General features: G+C 43.7%; 1 protein-coding gene across 1 annotated transcript in view; it reads left to right on the top strand.

Annotated features, from left to right (window-relative positions):
• pum3 (pumilio RNA-binding family member 3) overlaps positions 1-21,447 on the top strand; it is a 64,612-nt gene extending 43,165 nt beyond the window's left edge. The window contains exons 13-18 of the mRNA XM_083638863.1: positions 383-463; positions 3,006-3,148; positions 15,061-15,283; positions 16,103-16,190; positions 18,456-18,546; positions 20,371-21,447. Coding sequence (XP_083494989.1) covers positions 383-463; positions 3,006-3,148; positions 15,061-15,283; positions 16,103-16,190; positions 18,456-18,546; positions 20,371-20,494 — 750 coding nt within the window. The 3' untranslated portion in view covers positions 20,495-21,447. The remainder of the gene's footprint in view (positions 1-382; positions 464-3,005; positions 3,149-15,060; positions 15,284-16,102; positions 16,191-18,455; positions 18,547-20,370) is intronic.
• The last annotated feature ends 5,636 nt before the right edge of the window (positions 21,448-27,083 follow it).

Below are 27,083 nucleotides of genomic sequence, written 5' to 3'. Positions count from 1 at the left end.
CCTGTTTTACAATGAGCCTGACTGTGTTTGGGTGATAAACCCAGCTGTCAGCCGCGCGCGGGTCACTTCAGGACCGTGACCTGTTCACACTGGAATCTCATATTGGCCACTTTTAAAAAGATAACGTGAACAGCCACACACACAAATCTGAATTGGACAGATCCGACCTGCACCTGTTAATTCAACGCCTGGGTGTTCTTTTTTATGGGCTAATCTGTGAAACTTAGAACAAACAAGAACAGCCACAATTTACAAGCATGTGGCTGAGTCAGGATTGGATCATCTCTAACTCCACAGAACGCTGTTTGATGGATGGATGAATGAATTGATGGTTTTATTAAATGTTCCAGCTGTTTAAATGAGGCTTGTGTTTGGTCCACAGGGGGAGTTTGGCCACCTGGTGCTTCTCGCCATCTTTGACTGTGTGGACGACACCAAGCTCGTCAAGCAGGCTGTGTTGTCAGTAAGTTTGCTGTTACGGCATCTAGGACAGTCCCGCTTATTTGGCTAAATATTGTGACCGCGATTATGAATCATGAATATTTGTTTTTCGATTTCGGGAAAACAAAATTATTCAATTGAACTTTCACGCCGCATTCTGTTTTCACTTTTCACGCCTTCTGTGCAATATTTCACGAAGTAGCAGCAGCTAGAATGTAGAGCTGCACGATATTTCCAAATAATAATTCTGATTATATATGTATACCGTCATTCTGCCAATAAGAGCACCGGGCGCTTATTATGCTAAATCAACTTGGACCCCGGGCGGTAAAAGGAAGACAGGCGGCAATTAGAGTCAGGCGGTTATTTTCATTTTGACATAATTGAGCCAGGCGATTTATTATTTTTTGAACAGAAATGTTTGCTCAGCAAAAACGGAAAGTATCAAATTGCTTATTTAAACCAGTGAGATAGTACTTAGTACACACAAGAGGGTAGGTACAGGCAGTTTAAACCAGTGAGATAGTACTTAGTACACACAATAGGGTAGGTACAGGCAGTTTTGAACATGCCTAGTATTGTACAACGGACTGGAATGAACGAAAACAACTGATAGCCTTCATCGTCATCATCATCATCCAACTACGTTACAGTATCACAGTTCATTGCTCTCCTCTTCTCCCTCTGCCAAACAGCCATACCATATTTTAAACAAGTAACATTCTTTCTTTGGAAAGAAGTCATAGCAACGTTATTAGTCTCGCTTGCCAGACTCTCTCAGCAAAGCAATGTAGAAGGCATGCTAACGTAGCTACCAAGCTAACCAACCAGCACTGCAGCACTAGACAAAACAAGCAGACTTACCAAATACTGATAGGTAAATGCCAACTTTCAAATACATGTCCAGTATAATGGGTATAATCCATAGATGTTCCGCTGAGAGAAATGCACTTTTACAAGGCACAACTGTAACATTACGCTACGTTAGCGTAAGTTACCCACCGCTCCCGGTTAGACAGCGTCTCAGCACGTTGCCTACAGGAATCCGTAGCATTAAACAATGCAGTATGCATACTTGAAACATGTCGGTTACAGCATGTAGTGTATAAATAAAATATAAAACTGTCTGACAGGAGGAGAAACCTCCGCTTGACTTCCTCCAAAACGTCGTCATCATTACTGTAAGTGACTGAATTTAGTCAACACAAAAACATACAGTACAAACAAACCGTATTTATTCTAATAAACGCCCCGGCGGCAAAAACAGTCAGGCGCTTATTATGCTAAATCAACTTGGACCCCCGGGGGGAAATGGAAGACCGGCGGCAATTAAAGTACTGGCGCTTATTGGAAGAATCACGGTATATGTGTATACTGTATATATCTATGTATGTATGTATGTATGTATGTGTGTGTGTATATATATATCTATGTATGTACTGTATGTGTGTGTGTATATATATATATATATACACACACACACACACACACACACACATTTTTGAACATTTTAGATTTTTCTCAGTTCTTAATCTGAGATTAGGTTGATTTAAAATGTGCTCTGTTTGAAAACAAAGTTTTTTTAGTTTTTTTTTTAATGTACCGGTAATTTAATTTATAGGCCAATTTCCCCCATCTTTATGATCCACTTTGAAAAGCCTGCACTCTGTAGCTTCCTCCAATTTTGAAATTGAAGTAGTTCATATTGCGATTGGCTTTTGTTTTTGTGCAGCCCAACTAGTAAGTCAGTCTAACTCTTTACAGAGAGAGAGAGAGAGTGAGTCAGTCAGTCCACTCAGCTGAGTGAAATCTGGTGACTTTTTCTGACCGAGGGAAGAAATGCTCGTGTGTTAATGTGTTGAATCCCAAAGCATTTGGAAATAAATTGGTAGGGCTGATGGTGGTTTTCTCTGCTTGCTTGTCTTGTCTATCGTCATCCACAGCGCTTCTCACACACAGTGTAGCCCCCCTCCCTCTGCTGAGAGCAGGGACTGTAGGATAGGGTCCACATTTGGAATTGTCAGCAGTTAATATTAGAACGGGCTACGGCGCGGCGTGCATAATCAGTGCAGCCTTATATATTGATATGCACATTATCATGTGACGTCTGGCAACCTTCTGAGCAAGCTAATGACTACTTGACTTGGAAAAGAGTTGGCCACACTGCGGGCCAGCTATCTAGGTTTGACCTAAGCCCTGTTCCAAACCACTCCCTATGACAGAAATAGTGGACTGTAGTGTGTTGGCCATTTTGCACTAGTGTCCGAATTCTTAACTGTTAATTTGATTCACTATAATAGTCCACTGTAAAATACCCACAATGCAGAGCAATTTCTAGTGAACAGAGAATGCACCCACCCTACATCTTCTCCCATATACCACAATGCAATGCGGTCGTGTTTAACCAAAGGAGGAGACGAGTGAGGTAGTGTCTGAAACTCGTTTCATCTGTCCCCATCTAGTTCACTATAGGATCAACACTACATGGGCAACAGTGAATGCGTGAACCATTCGGAAACACAGCTCGAGTCTTGTTTAATGAGTCTCTCGCCGTGTCTGTGCAGGAGATCCTGGCGTCTCTTGATGAGGTCATCAATAATAAATATGGGAAGAAGGTGTTGTTGTACCTGCTGAGCCCCAGAGACCCGGCCCACCTTCTACCTGAGATCATCAAGGTGTTGGAGCAAGGAGACAGCAACCCCCACAGGTAATGACAAGGAGACAGCAACCCCCACAGGTAATGACAAGGAGACAGCAACCCCCACAGGTAATGACAAGGGGACAGCAACCCCCACAGGTAATGACAAGGGGACAGCAACCCCCACAGGTAATGACAAGGGGACAGCAACCCCCACAGGTAATGACCAGTAATATGTGTATAATGTGTAGCTCCGTTCAAGCAGAGGAGCAGCTCAAAGTGTTTTCTATGCAAAGCAGTGATGAAACAATGAGATGAAAGAAAAGAGAAATAACTGTAGGTGTATCAGAGGACTGCATTTTGGTATTTGAAATGGCGTTCGCCCCAGGGCGTCTGTCAGGACACGATATCCAATGATTTATTACACAGCAACTTTCAATAGTGCAGCAGAGTAGAGCAGTGATTCTCCACCTTCTTCATATCTAGGACCCCTCATTTAGTCCATATTAGGTACACAGAGCCCCATTTCATGAGTTTGTCTTTCTGACCCAAATCTGAGAATATTTGTATCGTCAGATATGATTTTGTCCAGAATTCCATGACTGTATTTGTATTTGACATGAAACCATAATCAAAACACTCATTCTTCTACCTTCTCCAACCGTCTTAACCTCCTGTAAATGAAATATTGGTGAAGTTTAATCATTCTTTAATGTGATGGGGACCCCCTCAAGGACCAGTGGTGCTCCCTGGCCCCCAGAATGAGAACCACTGCAGTAGACAGTAGACAATGCGAATGCGAATAAAACTAAACTCGGTTATAAATAGATGATTCTCAATATCAAACAGAGGTATATAAACTTAAGGCCAGTTACTTAATTTATCCAAATGGATCTACATTGATAGCTTAAATGGGAATTATCTACTGCCCAATACTCTCATTCTGCTCTAAAACAACGCCAGTCTGCCATTATTGTATGGTGTTTGCTGCCCTCTACTGGGCTTAATATGCAACAACTACACCATGGACACCTGCCGTTGAGTTGTCACAAGCTATGTGGCTAGCCACATATAATTAGCTATCCATGTGCAATATACTGTAGATGTGTACATTCTCCAGGAACTCCAAAAACAGGAATACTTACGGTAATCTATTTACATGATGTCATTGCTTAGGGTGAAAGAGAAACAGGAAGTTAGAATACAAGATTAAGAATGGAGATGTGGAGATAACCTTACGAGGTTAGTTATAACACTGGACACAGCTAGAGGTTATAACACTAACCTTACGAGGTTAGTTATAACACTAGACACAGCTACAGGTTATAACACTAACCTTACGAGGTTAGTTATAACACTGGACACAGCTAGAGGTTATAACACTAACCTTACGAGGTTAGTTATAACACTAGACACAGCTAGAGGTTATAACACTAACCTTACGAGGTTAGTTATAACACTGGACACAGCTAGAGGTTATAACACTAACCTTACGAGGTTAGTTATAACACTAGACACAGCTACAGGTTATAACACTAACCTTACGAGGTTAGTTATAACACTGGACACAGCTAGAGGTTATAACACTAACCTTACGAGGTTAGTTATAACACTGGACACAGCTAGAGGTTATAACACTAACCTTACGAGGTTAGTTATAACACTAGACACAGCTAGAGGTTATAACACTAACCTTACGAGGTTAGTTATAACACTAGACACAGCTACAGGTTATAACACTAACCTTACGAGGTTAGTTATAACACTAGACACAGCTACAGGTTATAACACTAACCTTACGAGGTTAGTTATAACACTAGACACAGCTACAGGTTATAACACTAACCTTACGAGGTTAGTTATAACACTAGACACAGCTACAGGTTATAACACTAACCTTACGAGGTTAGTTATAACACTAGACACAGCTACAGGTTATAACACTAACCTTACGAGGTTAGTTATAACACTAGACACAGCTACAGGTTATAACACTAACCTTACGAGGTTAGTTATAACACTAGACACTGCTACAGGTTATAACACTAACCTTACGAGGTTAGTTATAACACTAGACACAGCTACAGGTTATAACACTAACCTTACGAGGTTAGTTATAATGTTATTCGAAAAGAAGACAACTTTACTTCTTGTTAAACAGCAGCTTTATTTGGCGACCACCGCCATGTTCACCATGAACATCCTGTACCACAATAACGACTCCCCCCCGGAAACCACTCCTTTACAACAAAGGTTCCTACTCACTACTCGATATACCATAACATGTATACAGAGACAATTATTATTATTACTCACATTAGTGACTGTAACTCAACAAATTCCCTCTCTCTTAAAAGAAAACAAAAACAAAAAAACAAATGCATTAAAGTAGCATTAATATAACAAGTACTCAACTAGAGCCATGTGGCCTCCCTTGTATAAAAAACAAACATAAATGCAACAAGTCATAACATTTGGCTCAAGGATAGAATTTTGTTCTTACTCAAGTTTACACTGCTTTGAAAATGAGAAAACCAAAAACAGGTGACTCAAAAAAAAAAAACTGTTCCTAACCAAGTTCCCACTGTCCTTCACTAAGCGCCTTAAGCAGTAGGAGAGCTGATGCCCCCTTTTTAGTGAGACAGTCCGCAAGTTGTTCTTTGGTATTATACCAAAGAACTCGCTCAACTTTCTGGGTGTGGATAAGTTCTTTGATACTGCTAATTTCAAGGCGAAGTATTTTCTCTGTGACTGACTTTGTGGACTTCAGTGCATCAGCCAGTGAATGATTATCTGTGACACATGTTATCGGTGTAATGTGTTCAGTGTCCCCAGTAGTCAGTTCAGAGAAGAGAGTAGCCAAAAAGATAGCATTGTCAATCCCATCTGACATTGCCAGTGTTTCACCTGCAAGAGTGCTACGCACAACCCTCTTGACTCTCTTTGACTGCCAAGAAAGGGGTGAGAACTTTCCATTCTCCCCCATTAGAAGAATCAGGTGTCCTCCCTGAGTGCCACCGTCAGAGAGATTGCCAAAAGAGGCATCACTGAACACAATAATCTTCAAGGCACTATCTCTGCCCAAGTGTTGGAAGTTCAGTGCTACCTTCTTGGACTTAATTTTACACACAATCCTGTTTGCTTCATGAATATTTTGAACAGTTGCATTTTTTATGCCTGACGCCAAGTTGCTGGCATCAAACATTACATCAGGCCTACTCTGTCGTGCAACCCAGAGGATTTGGCCTATCTTAGACCTGAGCTGTTCTTTTTCCTTCTCACCAAGAGCTGAGTCTTGTTCTACAGCCCGTGAAGGATCTATAGGTATGGGCTGCATATGTTGGATGTATGTTTCCTGGTGTATTTGCACTTTTCTGTCTACGCTCACAAAGTCTATTCCCACATAACAAAAGTTGTCATGCTCTTCACGTCCAACTTGGAGTGCAGACCTGAGCTGAGGTATCACTGTTGTGGAGAAACTATGTGTGCCCCCCCATATGAAATCATCTACATGGCAGGCAAGAACCCCAGTCACCGCATAGTCCTGATCTAGCCAATAGAAAACAGCTGGATCAACCTGAGACATTTGTCCTCCTGCTGTCAACACTATTTCCTTTACTCTGTTGTACCAGTACAGGGAGGCGTCGGCCAGACCATACACACACTTTTTCAGTTTCCATAATATCCCTTTAGTCTCAGCCTCAGGAGGGGGTCTGATATAAATGTCACGTGATAGTTGCATTCCCTGCAGAAATGCAGATTTGATATCCATAGAATGGAGTGGCCACTGTCTTTGACAAATCACGGCCACAAGTAGCCGAAGAGACTCTGTAGCACATGTGGGTGAGTCCTTTTGCAGCTCTGACACCTCTAGCTCCTCAAAACCTCTAGCTACAAGCCGTGCTTTAGGTACAGTCCCAGTGAGTGTCTCTTTGAGGGTACATACCCATCTGGTGGAAATACACCTCTGTCCCTCATCCTTAACCTCGTCATACACACCGTTATTATTCCAGTTCTTTATCTCCTCATGTTTTGCCAAGTTAAAAGAGACATCCCCCACCACAAATACATCATCACTTACATCAGTATCAACATTTGTTTCTACATGCAGGTTCTCTACGCTTGAGATATCAGTTGAATCTGTAGTGCCTGCAACATTAATAGGCTCAATATACAGCAAGTTGTACCAGTTTTTGTATTTACCCGTGGCTTTGCCTGCACGCCCCAAGACTTTAGCTGTGTGCAAAATACCTCTGTCTTTATCTCTGTATTTCACAATTTGTCCTGGTTTCAGAGTGACATCTGTTCCCTGCTGTGTATCACCTGCATTGTCATTTGTGTGATGCTCTTCTTCGTTCTGCACCCTAGTGGTTATTCCTGGCGGCTCCATTTGACTCAGACCTTGTTGCACCTCAGTTACACTGTCTTCTGTGTCCTCTATGTTCTGTGCAATCTCCTGTCCTTGGTCAAGGTCTGTGTCATTTTCGGTATTTGTGTTATGATCCACATTTTCTGTATTCACTTTTCTCAATCTGAGATAATGCACCCTAACGCAGGTGCCTCCGTGTCTGACAAACACCACTGCGCCGTCCTGACCGATGACAACTCCTGGTCCTTTCCACTCCGGGCAATCCACTCTCTTGTAGTACACTTTGTCTCCACTTTCATATTTTTCATCTGTATGACGTAGTTGTTTCCGCAGCGCTCTCCGTATTCTTTCTGAGCATTCTGCTTCTGTAAAAGCCTTCCTCGATGCATGTAAAGCAGATATGTGTTTTGCCACCCATTCACTCTTTGTCGTTCCTTCTAGAGCTGGGGGTTTATCTGTCAGTACAGAGGGCAGGTTGGGGTTTTGTCCAAAAACTAATTGATGCGGACTATAGCCATGGACACTTTGCATGGTGTTTTTGGCCATAAGAGCCCAGTCCATTGCCGTGCTCCAGTCACAACAGTGGCTTGCCTTCACTTTCATGATGATCTCAGTGAGTGTTTGGTTGTGTCGCTCTAGAAGTCCATTGCTCCATGGGCTGTAGGCAGCTGTTGTCTTTATTTCAATGCCAAAGTTTTCCGCCATATCTCTCACTTCATCATTGTTAAACTCTCCCCCATTGTCGCTAAACAGTTTCTGAGGTGGACCATGCACACTTATCCAATCATGGACAAAATGTTTCACTATTTCAGATGACTTCTTTGTGGTCAGAACGCTGCCTGCACTGAACCTGGTGAACTGATCAATAATGTGGAGATACCACACACCTGGTTCAAGTTCATGCAGATCTACAGCTACAGTCTCATTGTACTGAGATGCCAGTGGTAGACCAACAGCAGGCTTTGGCGTAGTTTTACTGTATCTTTGACATATTTCACATTCACTTACAATTTTGTGAAGGATGGCGTCACATTCTGTATCTTTATTGCCTGAACTCTTCAGAAGCCTCTGGAGTTTGTCGGCTGAAGCATGAGCAAATTGTTTATGAAGCTTCAACAACATTTTCTGCTTTGTTGCTGAGCTCATTTCTTCTGTGATTATCAGAATTTCATCCTCACATTGGCTTTCTTTCTGCTCATTTTTCTTTTCTTTATTGTCCATGATGTTCACACAATAGTGACCAGAGCTTGTAAATTCAAGTTTTACAGGTTTGTTAAACATGACCGCTTTGTCATTTTCCATATCTAGTATCGTCCCTGCTCTTTTCATGGAGGCTTTGCTCAAAAGCAGTGGAACGTTAGCTGGGACTATCTCTGTTTCAATATGACATCTAGTCTCTCCAATCTTTGCAGGAATATTTAACTTTTTAGTGGAAAATACCACTTTTCCATCTCCAAACCTGAATGGTCTATGACTGCGTGTTTCTGTTTTCCTCAAAACATTCACCTCCTTCTGGCTTAGTCCAGCGCTGTAGCTATCTAGCCATGCTTGTCCACACACAGTCCGTGTGCATGCTGTGTCGATAATTGCTGATCCAAAACACTCTGCCAGAAATATCTCTGCTTCAGTGACAGGCTCTTTTGTGTACAGAGTGATGTTAACCTCCTCTACTGCTCCACCATCTTCAGTTAGCTTGACTTGCTCACCTTTATGTGGACAGTCTTTGGCCCAGTGAAACGTGGATTGACAAACAGCACACTTTGATCTGCGGCCGTACCTGTCTAGTGGGTTTGTGCCAGGCAGTGGCATTTTTGGTTGATCTTTTTGAGGCCATGACTTGCCCCTCTGTCGTCGCTGCTCCGTCATATATGCTGATTCTTGGTTAATTCCCATGCTGGAGACAGGCGCCTTTTCTCCAAATATCCTCTTCAATGCTGACTTCATCGATGCAAAAGTCAGTTCTGTACATGCTGTGAGAGCTAACTGTCGGTCTTTTGTGTCCAAGCATGCAGTATCAAGCAGTTTGAACGCCAATACTGCGTCAGGAAGTTCCATCTTATATTTGCGCATCCGAGAGTAACGTTGCTCAAAATCAATTATGTAGTCTAGCATGGATACACTACCGTCTCTCGTAATCCGGTCGAAGCTCGAATACGCTTCATATGTTCGGTCTTTTTCTTCTTTTAGAAACAAATTGTCAAGCTTCGCAAGTAAAGTCTCCATGCCAGTGTCGGCATCCAAGTCATCTACCGGTATTTCCATCGCCGTTTCTCTCGCTCTCCCCGACAGCGCCAAAACCACAGCGAGCGCTTGCTTGCTCTTCTCCAGCTCCGTAACTCTGGTCCAAATCGCGACCTCATTCTTCCAGCTTTCATATGGCTTCGCTTCATCGAAGCCAGGCGGGACTCTGTAGTTGTTAGCCATCCTCTGCTACCATGTTATTCGAAAAGAAGACAACTTTACTTCTTGTTAAACAGCAGCTTTATTTGGCGACCACCGCCATGTTCACCATGAACATCCTGTACCACAATAACGACTCCCCCCCGGAAACCACTCCTTTACAACAAAGGTTCCTACTCACTACTCGATATACCATAACATGTATACAGAGACAATTATTATTATTACTCACATTAGTGACTGTAACTCAACAATAACACTAGACACAGCTACAGGTTATAACACTAACCTTACGAGGTTAGTTATAACACTAGACACAGCTACAGGTTATAACACTAACCTTACGAGGTTAGTTATAACACTAGACACAGCTACAGGTTATAACACTAACCTTACGAGGTTAGTTATAACACTAGACACAGCTAGAGGTTATAACACTAACCTTACGAGGTTAGTTATAACACTAGACACAGCTACAGGTTATAACACTAACCTTACGAGGTTAGTTATAACACTAGACACAGCTAGAGGTTATAACACTAACCTTACGAGGTTAGTTATAACACTAGACACAGCTACAGGTTATAACACTAACCTTACGAGGTTAGTTATAACACTAGACACAGCTACAGGTTATAACACTAACCTTACGAGGTTAGTTATAACACTAGACACAGCTACAGGTTATAACACTAACCTTACGAGGTTAGTTATAACACTAGACACAGCTAGAGGTTATAACACTAACCTTACGAGGTTAGTTATAACACTAGACACAGCTAGAGGTTATAACACTAACCTTACGAGGTTAGTTATAACACTAGACACAGCTACAGGTTATAACACTAACCTTACGAGGTTAGTTATAACACTAGACACAGCTACAGGTTATAACACTAACCTTACGAGGTTAGTTATAACACTAGACACAGCTACAGGTTATAACACTAACCTTACGAGGTTAGTTATAACACTAGACACAGCTACAGGTTATAACACTAACCTTACGAGGTTAGTTATAACACTAGACACAGCTACAGGTTATAACACTAACCTTACGAGGTTAGTTATAACACTAGACACAGCTACAGGTTATAACACTAACCTTACGAGGTTAGTTATAACACTAGACACAGCTAGAGGTTATAACACTAACCTTACGAGGTTAGTTATAACACTAGACACAGCTACAGGTTATAACACTAACCTTACGAGGTTAGTTATAACACTAGACACAGCTACAGGTTATAACACTAACCTTACGAGGTTAGTTATAACACTAGACACAGCTACAGGTTATAACACTAACCTTACGAGGTTAGTTATAACACTAGACACAACTACAGGTTATAACACTAACCTTACGAGGTTAGTTATAACACTAGACACATTAACCTTACGAGGCAGCGGGATTCACGTGAGATCACGATCACATGACAAATCCATCTTGCCACGCTCCAATCTATTGGTTGGAATCTGAACCACCAGTGGTTCAGACCAATCAGTGTCCTATGAGGCAGCTATGGGCGGGCTGTAGGTGTCACGCCAGCGAGAGCGACCCGTGATAGACGGTTCATCCAATCACCTGCCAGGTATTTTTTTTAAAGTGCCCCCGCCACGTGGTGCCTGTTCATGTATACATTTATAGATGAGTTTTATCTTAGCCCAGATGTTCCCAGATGGTTATGTGAAAACAAATCATCGTGCAGTGTCAGGTTAATGTCGAGATATGAGGTATAAATAGTATTAGCTATCCCGGTAGCAAAAGCTGATGTCAAAGCCTAATGTCATATATAACTTAACCAAGCGATATTATTACTATATACCTCACTACTCTTGTCAAATATGTCAGATGTATGAAGTAGTTTTCAGTCACTCTCTAACTGAGGCTGCAGTCACAAACCCACATCTGGCTACTTCTGTGCCATTGACTTCACTGGTGCTCTTGTCGGTAATGACGGTATTCGCAGGAGCAGAGACATCTCGGCCACAAGGGGGCGAGCTCTCTGTTTGATTGGCATACAGTCCTGTCCTATGAGCCTTTCTTACAGTAAGGACATAGTTCAAATTGAAAAGGACATGGGCTCCCCTGAAAGAATAATTTGAGATATGGGGGGAGAGGGGGCAAAACTAAACTATATAAAAATAGGGCTCTTTCACCAAAATCACCAGCACATCAATAGTCATGTTGGTTATACTATTGCACTTAGTTTAGAAAAATACAGTATAGTATATTTTTTGTATTAGCCTATCTTGTTTTGGTGTTGCACTTTTTAGACGGGCCCTAAGTAGGCTACGTCTCACAGAGGCCAGTGTTATTTGTCCAGGTTGGAGGATGGATGGTTTTGGTTGTAGCTTGTTGTTTACTACGGTAGGAAAGAGGCCTCCTTTGTTCTTTACCAATCTTCCACTTATGAGTTATTGATCCGACAAGTCCCAATCTGTCAATATATTTCAAACTTTCCCGAACTCAGTCAGACTTGGCTTTTCTACACGTTAATCCAGAAAAGCTGCATTCAGAGCATTCACTCTATATTCTGACAGCAATCACTGAAATAGAGTGTTTGGTCAGTGACTTGAAACCCCCACCCCCCCGCTGTCCTCTATCTCTCTCCTGTAGTCCTGCAGGCAGGGCGGACGCATCTCCACAACTGTAACTCGTAGAGACTCAGCATGATGGCAGCATTGGATTCGGGGTGGAAAAATACATATCGTTATTTTACATCACAACAGTCTAATCCTAATGTTAATTTAAAATTAGATATTCCTCTAAATCTGGCTTCAAACCGCCAAACTTTTTCGCCGGTGACCTCCAGTTGCCCTTCCCCGCCTTGCAGCTGTTAACATCTGCAAATTAGGGCTCCCCCGAAAACCAAGGTCCAATTCGAACCCTGAGTAAGGACATCATTATTTAATAAAAAAAAACAATTCAACTTTCAGAATAAAATAAAAAAATACGTATATTCTACGTCATCACAGATGACTTACTCTAAGACCAGTTCCTTTTCACCAGTACAACACAGATGACTTACTCTAAGACCAGTTCATTTTCACCAGTACAACACAGATGACTTACTCTAAGACCAGTTCCTTTTCACCAGTACAACACAGATGACTTACTCTAAGACCAGTTCATTTTCACCAGTACATCACAGATGACTTACTCTAAGACCAGTTCCTTTTCACCAGTACAACACAGATGACTTACTCTAAGACCAGTTCATTTTCACCAGTACAACACAGATGACTTACTCTAAGACCACTTCCTTTTCACCAGTACAACACAGATGACTTACTCTAAGACCAGTTCATTTTCACCAGTACAACACAGATGACTTACTCTAAGACCAGTTCATTTTCACCAGTACATCACAGATGACTTACTCTAAGACCAGTTCATTTTCACCAGTACATCACAGATGACTTACTCTAAGACCAGTTCCTTTTCACCAGTACATCACAGATGACTTACTCTAAGACCAGTTCATTTTCACCAGTACAACACAGATGACTTACTCTAAGACCAGTTCATTTTCACCAGTACAACACAGATGACTTACTCTAAGACCAGTTCATTTTCACCAGTACAACACAGATGACTTACTCTAAGACCAGTTCCTTTTCACCAGTACAACACAGATGACTTACTCTAAGACCAGTTCCTTTTCACCAGTACAACACAGATGACTTACTCTAAGACCAGTTCATTTTCACCAGTACATCACAGATGACTTACTCTAAGACCACTTCCTTTTCACCAGTACATCACAGATGACTTACTCTAAGACCAGTTCCTTTTCACCAGTACAACACAGATGACTTACTCTAAGACCAGTTCATTTTCACCAGTACATCACAGATGACTTACTCTAAGACCAGTTCCTTTTCACCAGTACATCACAGATGACTTACTCTAAGACCAGTTCATTTTCACCAGTACAACACAGATGACTTACTCTAAGACCAGTTCATTTTCACCAGTACAACACAGATGACTTACTCTAAGACCAGTTCATTTTCACCAGTACAACACAGATGACTTACTCTAAGACCAGTTCCTTTTCACCAGTACAACACAGATGACTTACTCTAAGACCAGTTCATTTTCACCAGTACATCACAGATGACTTACTCTAAGACCACTTCCTTTTCACCAGTACATCACAGATGACTTACTCTAAGACCAGTTCCTTTTCACCAGTACAACACAGATGACTTACTCTAAGACCAGTTCATTTTCACCAGTACATCACAGATGACTTACTCTAAGACCAGTTCCTTTTCACCAGTACATCACAGATGACTTACTCTAAGACCAGTTCATTTTCACCAGTACAACACAGATGACTTACTCTAAGACCAGTTCATTTTCACCAGTACAACACAGATGACTTACTCTAAGACCAGTTCATTTTCACCAGTACAACACAGATGACTTACTCTAAGACCAGTTCCTTTTCACCAGTACAACACAGATGACTTACTCTAAGACCAGTTCCTTTTCACCAGTACAACACAGATGACTTACTCTAAGACCACTTCCTTTTCACCAGTACAACACAGATGACTTACTCTAAGACCAGTTCCTTTTCACCAGTACATCACAGATGACTTACTCTAAGACCAGTTCCTTTTCACCAGTACAACACAGATGACTTACTCTAAGACCAGTTCCTTTTCACCAGTACATCACAGATGACTTACTCTAAGACCAGTTCCTTTTCACCAGTACAACACAGATGACTTACTCTAAGACCAGTTCATTTTCACCAGTACAACACAGATGACTTACTCTAAGACCAGGCCTTTTTATGAAACGTATTATATTACATAGATCGTTAGGTTTTCTTCTATATTAGACACAGAACGCTGCTCCAGGTGGTGGAAAGCATGTAAGCCCCCTCATCCCGGTTCAGCGTTCTCAAACGGCGAAATGACAGCGGGGGGCGTGGTCGTCCTGTCAAATCTGACAGGACGACCACGCCTCTGTAAACAACATCAGCTGTTTAAGACACGTCACACACCATCTAGTGACACCTCTGATGAAGACGGAAGTATTGCCGTCGAAACATGTCAGGTAGAAATGAAAACCTGTGTCTGATATAGAAGAAAACCTAACGATCTAAGTAAATTATAGACACTATGAACCTTTTTGGATTGTATTATATTACAACCCAACCCAGTCAAGTTGATTTCCGTTTCACCCCCTCAGTAAAAAGGATACAGCTCTTCGGCGAAAGGAGCTGCTGGAAGTGGTCTCTCCCCCGTTGCTCGAGTATCTCCGTGACAACGCCGCCGCCATGGTGATGGACAAGGCGACCAGCGTCACCGTCAGCGACATCCTGGCCTCGGCCTGCGGCGACCTTCAGCCCGCCATGACCGCCGTGGCTCAGCTGGCCAATCAGGAGTTAGTACCGGGCGGGAAGGATGGACAGGTATGTGTGTGTGTGTCGGACAGACTGTAGTGCAGCGATACTCAACTTGCTTTGCCCGGGGGCCACTTTCGTGAAATGATAGAAGGCCAGGGGCCAGTTAATAAACAAACAATATACATTTTTCTGTAGCGGATTGTAGGTTTTTGGGGTGTCAGCCGGAGTTTAGTCTGACAATGTTGTGCACACCGGATAGTTAGGTTAAGTTACGGTAGTTAGGTTAAGTACATACATAAGTGCCTGGGTAGCGAACAGACGGCAGTATTTGAGAATTTAGCAGCTCGCTAAATCATAGATTATTGAAAGATATTCCATATTCCAGACTGAAATGCTATAACAGAAGTGGAGTATTTGACATGAACATTTGGACACTTATTCAGCGGGTATCTTGCATGTGCACAAATTTATTTTTATTTTTTTTGCAATTCCATCGTGGGCCACACAGGTTGAGTATCACTGCTGTAGTGTGTCCAAGTGAGAGAGACGAGGGCAAATTGGGCCCAGGACCACGTGCTGCGTGTGGCAAGCATCCCTGGGTTGTTGCTCGATGGGGTCCAGCCACAGATGGAGAGATGTCATGGCAATTGTTATTCCATGTAATGTGTGTTACTTCTTATATAGTGTCATGACGAACGCAAAGATACAACAGGCCAGGGTGAGATAAAGGATACATCCCCCCAATATTCAAGTAGCCTATAATACCGTGTGTGTGTGTGTGTGTGTGTGTGTGTGTGTGTGTGTGTGTGTGTGTGTGTGTGTGTGTGTGTGTGTGTGTGTGTGTGTGTGTGTGTGTGTGTGTGTGGTCTCTGCTCTGCTCTGCAGCTGCACATGGCAGAGCACCCAGCAGGACACCTGGTGCTCAAGTGGCTCATAGAGCAGGACTACATGCTGGCTGAGGCCGGCAGGAAAGGTAGGTACACACACACACACGCTCTCTCTCTCTCACTCACACACACACACACACACACACACACACACACACACACACACACACTTTCTCTCTCTCTCTCTCTCTCTCTCTCTAGTGCCTTTTAAACATGGACTCTGGATCATGTCAGGCTACAGAGAACAGGATATTTTCAGGTTTTGCCTTTCTAAACATGAGGGGTCTTTGTTAAGAAACAACTGGATATGAGCCGTTTTTTCTGCCAGTGGGGGGGGGGGGCATTTTATCCCATTTTATCCCCCATTAGTGCTCACTTGATTTCTCAATCCTGGTTGCTACTCCATCCTCTGCCGATCTGGGGAGAGCCGAGACTGATTCCATGCTTCCTCCGAGACATGGGCAGTCAGCCAGCCGCTTCTTTTCACCTGACAGAGGAAGCTTCACCGGTAGGACATAGCACGTGGGAGGTTCACGCTATTCCAACCGCTCCCTCTGAACAGGCGCCCTCAACGACCAGAGGAGGAACCACATTAGCAACCAGGATATTGCATGTTTTGGTGAAGGAAACCCCCGGGAGGCACGGGGAGAACATGCAAACTCCACACAGAAAGGCCCTTTTGCCGACCCCACCCGGGCGGTGTCAGGTGACAGAAGTGATGAACGGTGTCAGGTGACAGAAGTGATGAACGGTGTCATGTGACAGAAGTGATGAACGGAACTGTCAGGTGACAGAAGTGATGAACGGTGTCAGGTGACAGAAGTGATGAACGGTGTCAGGTGACAGAAGTGATGAACGGTGTCATGTGACAGAAGTGATGAACGGTGTCAGGTGACAGAAGTGATGAACGGTGTCATGTGACAGAAGTGATGAACGGTGTCAGGTGACAGAAGTGATGAACGGTGTCAGGTGACAGAAGTGATGAACGGTGTCAGGTGACAGAAGTGATGAACGGTGTCAGGTGACAGAAGTGATGAACGGTGTCATGTGACAGAAGTGATGAACGGTGTCATGTGACAGAAGTGATGAACGGTGTCAGGTGACAGAAGTGATGAACGGTGTCAGGTGACAGAAGTGATGAACGGTGTCAGGTGACAGAAGTGATGAACGGTGTCATGTGACAGAAGTGATGAACGGTGTCATGTGACAGAAGTGATGAACGGAACTGTCAGGTGACAGAAGTGATGAACGGTGTCAGGTGACAGAAGTGATGAACGGTGTCAGGTGACAGAAGTGATGAACGGTGTCATGTGACAGAAGTGATGAACGGTGTCAGGTGACAGAAGTGATGAACGGTGTCATGTGACAGAAGTGATGAACGGTGTCAGGTGACAGAAGTGATGAACGGTGTCAGGTGACAGAAGTGATGAACGGTGTCAGGTGACAGAAGTGATGAACGGTGTCAGGTGACAGAAGTGATGAACGGTGTCATGTGACAGAAGTGATGAACGGTGTCATGTGACAGAAGTGATGAACGGTGTCAGGTGACAGAAGTGATGAACGGTGTCAGGTGACAGAAGTGATGAACGGTGTCAGGTGACAGAAGTGATGAACGGTGTCAGGTGACAGTCAAATAATAATACACCACTAAAAAGAAAGAATAGGAAAGAGATGAATATGGGCATACAACAGAAAAATTATAAAGGATGACAAAATATTAACACACTCCCCCATTCCCCCTCTCTGTCTCGCTCTGTCTCTCCTGTCTCTGTGCTCGCTCTGTCTCTGTGCTCTGTCTCTGTGCTCGCTCTGTCTCTCCTGTCTCTGTGCTCGCTCTGTCTCTCCTGTCTCTGTGCTCGCTCTGTCTCTGTGCTCGCTCTGTCTCTCCTGTCTCTGTGCTCGCTCTGTCTCTCCTGTCTCTGTGCTCGCTCTGTCTCTCCTGTCTCTGTGCTCGCTCTGTCTCTGTCTCTCCTGTCTCTGTGCTCGCTCTGTCTCTCCTGTCTCTGTGCTCGCTCTGTCTCTGTCTCTCCTGTCTCTGTGCTCGCTCTGTCTCTCCTGTCTCTGTGCTCGCTCTGTCTCTGTCTCTCCTGTCTCTGTGCTCGCTCTGTCTCTCCTGTCTCTGTGCTCGCTCTGTCTCTGTCTCTCCTGTCTCTGTGCTCGCTCTGTCTCTGTCTCTCCTGTCTCTGTGCTCGCTCTGTCTCTGTCTCTCCTGTCTCTGCTCGCTCTGTCTCTGTCTCTCCTGTCTCTGTCTCTGTCTCTCCTGTCTCTGTGCTCGCTCTGTCTCTGTCTCTCCTGTCTCTGTGCTCGCTCTGTCTCTGTCTCTGTCTGTCTCTGTGCTCGCTCACCCTCAGAGCGGTTTGGCAGGATACTGGTGGACACAGTCGGGATGGACAAACTGCAGAGCTGGGTCAGAGTCAACAGAGGGGCGATGGTGCTGTGCAGGTCAGCATGCACACACACACACACACACACATATATGCATGTCGCATGTTGCGCACACACACACACGCATGTTGCACACACGCGCATACACACACACAGACACATATGCATGTCGCGCACACACAGACACACATGCATGTCGCACACGCGCACACACAGACACATATGCATGTCACACACGCGCGTGCGTACACACACACACATGCATGTCGCACACGCGCACACACACACACACGCGCATGTCGCACACACACATCCATGTCGCACACGCGCGCACACAGACACATATGCATGTCGCGCACACACACACATATGCATGTTGCACACGCGCGCACACACACACAGACACATATGCATGTCGCACACGCGCACACACAGACACACATGCATGTCGCGCACACACACAGACACATATGCATGTCACACGTGCGCGTGCACACACACATACATGTCGCACACGCGCACACACACACACAGACACACATGCATGTCACACATGCAGGCACACACTAGGGCTGTCACTTTTTCCCAAAATAAAGTTCGAACGAACTTTAATTGCCCGAAATTCGTTCGAATATATTCGAAGTTTTTTGGTTAATTAAAAAAAAAAAAAAAAAAAAAATCAGTCCAGGCCACCGGGCATCAGCCCGACGTGTTAGCTTGGACGCTCACAGTCACAACACTGCCTCACAAACTTGGCTGCATCCAACTCGAGACAACTTTTCAGACCCTGGAGACAATCTTTCTCAGAAGAGACTAACGCGACAAATCTGGAGACTTTTTCTGACATGGGATTAACATTACCAGCAAGCAGCAGTTGGTTAATTTTGGTTCATTAAAAAAAAAAATAATAATAATAATAATACGGTAATAATAATAAAAATAAAAATTCGAACAGTCAATTTACATATCGAACACGAACCCCTCCCCCACATTCGAAGTTGCATTCGAATTTCGAATGAAAAGTGACAGCCCTAGCACACACACATGCATGTCGCACACGTGCACACACACAGACACATATGCATGTCGCACACGTGCACACACACAGACACATATGCATGTCGCACACGTGCGCACACACAGACACATATGCATGTCGCACACGTGCACACACACAGACACATATGCATGTCGCACACGTGCGCACACACAGACACATATGCATGTTGCACACGCGCGCGCACACACACACAGACACATATGCATGTCGCACACGTGCACACACACAGACACATATGCATGTTGCACACGCGCGCGCACACACACACAGACACATGCATGTCGCACACGTGCACACACACAGACACATATGCATGTCGCACACGTGTGCTAATCAGATTCGCTAACAAGAAAGTGATGGTTAGCTTGACCAGATACCTTTTCCCCCCTTGTAATAGGAACTCTCTTTTTTCTTAAGTTCAGCAATACATTTTGTAATGGCAACAATACAGCCAAAGTGCTCAATGTAATGTAATGACAAACTGCTGTGTAGGAATCACTTTTTTACAAATTAGGAATTTGCATTAAATCTGCATTAAAACATTTGCTTACAAGCTAACTAGTTTCTCTGGTTTTGTCTGTGTGTGTGTGTGTGTGTGTGCGTGTGCGTGTGTGCGTGTGTGTGTGTGTGTGTGTGTGTGCACGTGCTTGTGCGTGTGTGTGTGCGTGTGTGTGTGTGTGTGTGTGTGCGTGCACGTGCTTGTGTGTGCACGTGTGTGTGTGTGTGCGTGTGCACGTGCTTGTGTGTATCTGTGTGTGTGTGTGCTTGTGTGTGCGTGTGCACGTGCTTTTGTGTGTGTGTGCGTGTGTGTGTGTGTTCAGCCTCCTGAACAGCGATGATAAGGTGGTGGCGGCGGAGGTGAAGGCGGCGCTGACGTCCATCGCTCCTCAGCTCAGCAGCAACAACAAAGGAGCTGAGATCCTGCTGGAGAAACTGACCAAGTAGAGACTACATCCACCACACACACACATACACACACACACACACACAGACACACACACACACACACACACGCGTGTGACTTAAAGCCCCCCTCCAGTGTATTTTGTAAGATAAAAGATACACACGTGTGACTTAAAGCCCCCCTCCAGTGTATTTGGTAAGATAAAAGATACACACGTGTGACTTAAAGCCCCCCTCCAGTGTATTTGGTAAGATAAAAGATATGTCATGTGTTTCTGAGTCATGTCCTGACCATTAGTCAAACTGTTAACCACCTTTTTTTCTGTACAAAATAACCTCATTTTGTGCTCAAGTTCAAAAAGTGAAGTAGTTGATGTTGATGACGTATGACTCAATGGAGGATGTAGTCATAGTTATATTATACGTCATGTCAATTTGATTCTGACTGAGGACGAGCTAGCTTGTTAACTAACCAGCTAGTGTTAGCTTTGAAATCAGCTTTGAAATCCATTGGCCGGTTGTTGAGCTGTTTGCAGCTAAGCTAACGTTAAGGTGTTTCCGACCTAACCTGAGCTGTAGCGCAGACAAAGAGTATTGAAGGCAAGAAACCAAGCTCTTGTGCATTTTTGACCAGCTTGTGACAACAGCGCTGCCGCCATGATATTGCAGTGGGAGAACGTATTTGGCCTGGGTTCTTATCGACGTCAGTTCTTTGACGCAGAATGGGATGATGTGCACATGTACAAATGTATATGAGAAGGTTTGAAATAGAACAGCAGCAGTTGCACAGCTCGGGAAGCTGACTGGACAGTGGAGGGGGGCTTTAACATGCTCCGGTCAAAGGGCAGTTTGAAGTTTGTTTTTTTAAGAGGTTAAAACAATGTCTGCTTCCGATTGTTTTGTAAGATTTTGTAACTTGTGAGTCATAATTATATAAGCTGTGCAAATTGCTGTTTGTGCAGCTGGAATGAAAATGTATTTACAAAATAAAGATTATTGTGGCTACAAAATGGCACTTTTCTTTTACCAGGTTTCTTTGTGACATGGTTTATATCCAAAAAAAAATTGGGGGGGAGGGTGTTTACAAAGACTGATGATCACATCATGACAATGACAACTTTCACAGTAATGGCCTATTACAGCAAAGTTACACAACCCTATAGGAATTGTGTAGGATTATTACAGCGTATGTATTAGGGGTGTCACAATATATCGTCCCACGAAATTTCGCGATAGTAAAACGTCACGATATGTATCGTTGAGATGAAATCTCATATCGCCAAAAAAAAAAAATTTTTTTTTTTTTTTTTTTTTTTTAAATAGACTAAGAAACGTCTTTGTTTGTTGAAGTTCACTGTGTGGAAAGTAGTTCAGTTGAACAAGTCTCTGAAGAGACACATGAGAAGTTATACAGGAGATAAACCATTCAATTGAGTTTCTGGCAAAACTGTTTAGGCTACTTGACAGGAAAAACTGAAGATGCATAAAAAATAGATTAAGAAAAGTCTTGTTGTTTGAGTTTGAAGAAAAACTGAAGATGCATAATGAGAATTTATACTGCTGAGAAACCTTTTAGTTCAAAGTAAATCTAAGTGACGGTGTAACTCATTCTATTTCAAGATAAGCCTTATCTCCAATCTCATGTTTTTTCTAGTTGTTATTGTAATAACAATTTCCCACAACAGCATGTTTTGTATTTGTGCATTTCAAATAAAATACTACTTTTCCAGTCATATATTGTCATTAGTCAAGTTTAAAAAAATATTGTTAAAATCGTATCGTATCGTATCGTTATCGTGAACCCAGTATCGTGATACGTATCGTATCGTGAACTGAGTGTATCGTGAACTGAGTGTATCGTGACACCCCTAGTATGTATGTATGGCTTGGTTTGACAAAGTGAAAATATGTTTATAAGCATATTTTTCCCCCAAAACATTTCTGCCAAAAATAAACGGCAGATGAAATCCCTTGGTGCGGATGCCGAACCCGGAAGAGGGTGTGACCTTGGCACTCATGGTATACTGTGGGCTACACATGTATGGAGCTGTTGCGCCCTCTGGCGGCCGTCAAAAGGATATTCCCTCTGTGTAATGTAATGCATGTATTCTTGCAGTAAGAAAATGAGTGCTGGCGTGTTTAGTTCTCAGGATTTTGAGCAGAAAATTAACTGTTAACTTGGACTCCAAACACCTGGCTGAATTATATGTGGATGGACGCGCATATTTGGCCTAAAACAACAACAGCCACAAAATACACCCGACTCTCTTTACTTCGTTTAACATTTTAATGCATGTAGCGTCACTTCCTCCTCATAACGTACAGAGGTCTCAAAGTATTGTCTCCTCTTTATCGGACATGCCAAGAATGATACAATTATTTACCAATGTTTGCCCAAAAACAATTCAACAATGATTTGAAGTCTACCTCACGCTAATTCAGCTCTTAAGTTGTAGCGTGGCCTACTGTAACTAACTGGTTAACACCACCAGTGTGCTCATTTGGCTGGTTGTTGGTTGTTGGGCAGGCTGATGACGATGGGTGGCAGGGTGTAGGCGGGCTGGGGCTGGGGCTGGGGCTGGGGCTGCTGCGGGTAATACCAGGGGTACCCGCCGGCGGGCAACCCGCCGTATCCGCCGTACCCGTAGGTGCCACCGGTGTAGGAGGGGACGTTGCCCGGGTAGGTGTAGGGGTTGTTGACGCCCGGGTAGACGCCCGGGACCATCTGCGGGCAGGGGGCAGGGTAGTAGATGGTCCTGGTGGTGCCTGTGGTGCCCGTTCCTCCGGCGGTCTGTTCCAGCGGCGGTCCGATGGGAGGAGGGTTCTGGAGGAAGGAGACAGAGGGAGGTGATGAAGCAAGCTGGTCTCAGAAAAAGTTGTGAAATGAGCACAAACTGAAACGCAGATGTAACAGTACGTGTCGTGGACAAACTGAAACAGATGTACGTGCCGCGGGGATTGGGCAAAAAAATGACCAAGAGAGGAACGTCTGCTTTTTTGACTGTAAACATCAGATTAGTCTGCATGCTATCAGGTGGTGATAAACAAGGTATCTTTTCTCAGCCCAGTCGACAGATTAAAATGTCTGTATGTTTCTAGAATCCACATTAAATGCAAAATGTGTTTATGAAATTTCGGAATGAAAATGCGTAGCATTGCACGTTAGATATCTTAATAATTAACATACACTTCATAATGACAGTCTGAGGTTTAAGTAGGTCAATGTCGCACGTGGGAGTGGTGGACCCATAGAGCTTCCGACTTGCAGCTTTCTCATCAAAACCCAACTAAATTGATGTTGTTGCCTAACCTAACCAACTGTTGTTTTACTAGCCTAAACCCAAACAAGTTGCTTTGCCTAAACGCCACTATTTTGATTCAGAAATGTTCATATTTCACGTTTCCGTGATTGCTAGAAACGTATACAATGCTGACCTTTTAATCTGGTGATTGGGTTGCTTTTCTTGTTCCTATATTCCTATACTTTTATATTCCTATACTTTTTTCCCCCAAGACACAAACCATGACACTATAGCCTATACAAGACAAACAAAAATAATAGCCGTTTTCTTACCTCCACTGCATCGTTCATGCCTGGCTCTTCCACCTGTAAGAAAGGAGAAAGAGATCCAATGAATGTTTAGCTGTGGCAGCATCGCTCAGGTGTTGCACTACTCAGAAGCCAATAATAACTGAGACTGTGTACTTATTAATATTGGTTTTAATTTATCAGGTAGAGACCCAGAATAAGCCCACTTAGGGTTTCCTGTCTCTATCCTGGCACATTCTTTTGTTGTTTTCTTTGGTCTGTTTCTGTTTTAAAATATGTGCAAATAAATAAAACTGAAGTAGACTTTGAAATGTAGGCTACTTTGAAAATGCTGGCACCAAAAGCAAACATAATGACCATCCCCCCCGACCACAACACCCTTACTGGCCACTCCCGTGGTGTCGACTTTAGACGTTGTGGGAGTTCTATAGGAGTCTATTGGACTACCCTGCACGCTGTGGGAGTTCTATAGAAGTATATTGGACTACCCTGCACGCTGTGGGAGTTCTATAGAAGTATATTGGACTACCCTGCACATTGTGGGAGTTCTATAGGAGTCTATTGGACTACGCTGCATGCTGTGGGAGTTCTATAGAAGTATATTGGACTACCCTGCATGTTGTGGGAGTTCTATATAAGTCTATTGGACTACCCTGCATGTTGTGGGAGTTCTATAGAAGTCTATTGGACTACCCTGCACGTTGTGGGAGTTCTATAGAAGTCTATTGGACTACCCTGCACGTTGTGGGAGTTCTATAGAAGTCTATTGGACTACCCTGCACATTGTGGGAGTTCTATAGGAGTCTATTGGACTACGCTGCATGCTGTGGGAGTTCTATAGAAGTATATTGGACTACCCTGCACGCTGTGGGAGTTCTATAGAAGTATATTGGACTACCCTGCACGTTGTGGGAGTTCTATAGAAGTATATTGGACTACCCTGCACATTGTGGGAGTTCTATAGGAGTCTATTGGACTACGCTGCATGCTGTGGGAGTTCTATAGAAGTATATTGGACTACCCTGCATGTTGTGGGAGTTCTATATAAGTCTATTGGACTACCCTGCATGTTGTGGGAGTTCTATAGAAGTCTATTGGACTACCCTGCACGTTGTGGGAGTTCTATAGAAGTCTATTGGACTACCCTGCACGTTGTGGGAGTTCTATAGAAGTCTATTGGACTACCCTGCATGTTGTGGGAGTTCTATAGGAGTGTGTTGGACTACCCTGCACGTTGTGGGAGTTCTATAGAAGTATTGGACTACCCTGCACGTTGTGGGAGTTCTATAGAAGTCTATTGGACTACCCTGCACGTTGTGGGAGTTCTATAGAAGTCTATTGGACTACCCTGCTCGTTGTGGGAGTTCTATAGGAGTCTATTGGACTACCCTGCACGTTGTGGGAGTTCTATAGGAGTCTATTGGACTACCCTGCACATTGTGGGAGTTCTATAGGAGTCTATTGGACTACCCTGCACGTTGTGGGAGTTCTATAGAAGTATATTGGACTACCCTGCACGTTGTGGGAGTTCTATAGGAGTCTATTGGACTACCCTGCACGTTGTGGGAGTTCTATAGGAGTCTATTGGACTACCCTGCACGTTGTGGGAGTTCTATAGAAGTATATTGGACTACCCTGCACGTTGTGGGAGTTCTATAGAAGTCTATTGGACTACCCTGCATGTTGTGGGAGTTCTATAGGAGTGTGTTGGACTACCCTGCACGTTGTGGGAGTTCTATAGAAGTATTGGACTACCCTGCACGTTGTGGGAGTTCTATAGAAGTCTATTGGACTACCCTGCACGTTGTGGGAGTTCTATAGAAGTCTATTGGACTACCCTGCTCGTTGTGGGAGTTCTATAGGAGTCTATTGGACTACCCTGCACGTTGTGGGAGTTCTATAGGAGTCTATTGGACTACCCTGCACATTGTGGGAGTTCTATAGCAGTCTATTGGACTACCCTGCATGTTGTAGGAGTTCTATAGAAGTCTATTGGACTACCCTGCATGTTGTGGGAGTTCTATAGAAGTCTATTGGACTACCCTGCACACTGTGGGAGTTCTATAGGAGTCTATTGGACTACCCTGCACACTGTGGGAGTTCTATAGGAGTCTATTGGACTACCCTGCACGTTGTAGGAGTTCTATAGAAGTCTATTGGACTACCCTGCACACTGTGGGAGTTCTATAGGAGTCTATTGGACTACCCTGCACGTTGTAGGAGTTCTATAGAAGTCTATTGGACTACCCTGCACTCTGGGAGTTCTATAGAAGTCTATTGGACTACCTGCATGCTGTGGGAGTTCTATAGGAGTCTATTGGACTACCCTGCACGTTGTGGGAGTTCTATAGAAGTCTATTGGACTACCCTGCACTCTGGGAGTTCTATAGAAGTCTATTGGACTACCTGCATGCTGTGGGAGTTCTATAGGAGTCTATTGGACTACCCTGCACGTTGTGGGAGTTCTATAGAAGTCTATTGGACTACCCTGCACATTGTGGGAGTTCCATAGAAGTATATTGGACTAGCCTACCCTGCACATTGTGGGAGTTCTATAGAAGTCTATTGGACTACCCCGCATGTTGTGGGAGTTCTATAGAGGTCTATTGGACTACCCTACACGTGGTGGGAGTTAGAAGTCTATAGGACTACCCTGTATGTTGTGGGAGTTCTAGTCTATTGGACTACCCTGCATGCTGTGGGAGTTCTAGTCTATTGGACTACCCTGCACGTTGAAAAATGACAAACTAGAATGACCACACTGCGGATATACAACAAGTGAGCAGTCGACATCCATGTCTGGCCAGACTTTGACGTTTGAGTCAAATGTGAAGAAATTCCTTCAAAGTGTTATTTATGGCGTTACCAAGCTTGAAAATGGCATTTGTGAGGTCACAGTGACCTTGACCTTTGACCACCAAAATGTAATCCGTTCATCCTTGAGTCAAAGTGGACGTTTGAGTCAAATTTGATGAAATTCCGTCCAGGTGTGAGATATCGTGTTAACGAGCATGAAACGAGCGGTCGTGAGGTCACAGTGACCTTGACCTTTGACCACCAAAATCTAATCAGTTCATCCTT

This window comes from Poromitra crassiceps (genome assembly GCF_964638095.1).
Source record: "Poromitra crassiceps genome assembly, chromosome: 6".
Lineage (NCBI taxonomy): Eukaryota > Metazoa > Chordata > Actinopteri > Beryciformes > Melamphaidae > Poromitra > Poromitra crassiceps.
This window is presented reverse-complemented; position numbering and strand designations above follow the sequence as displayed.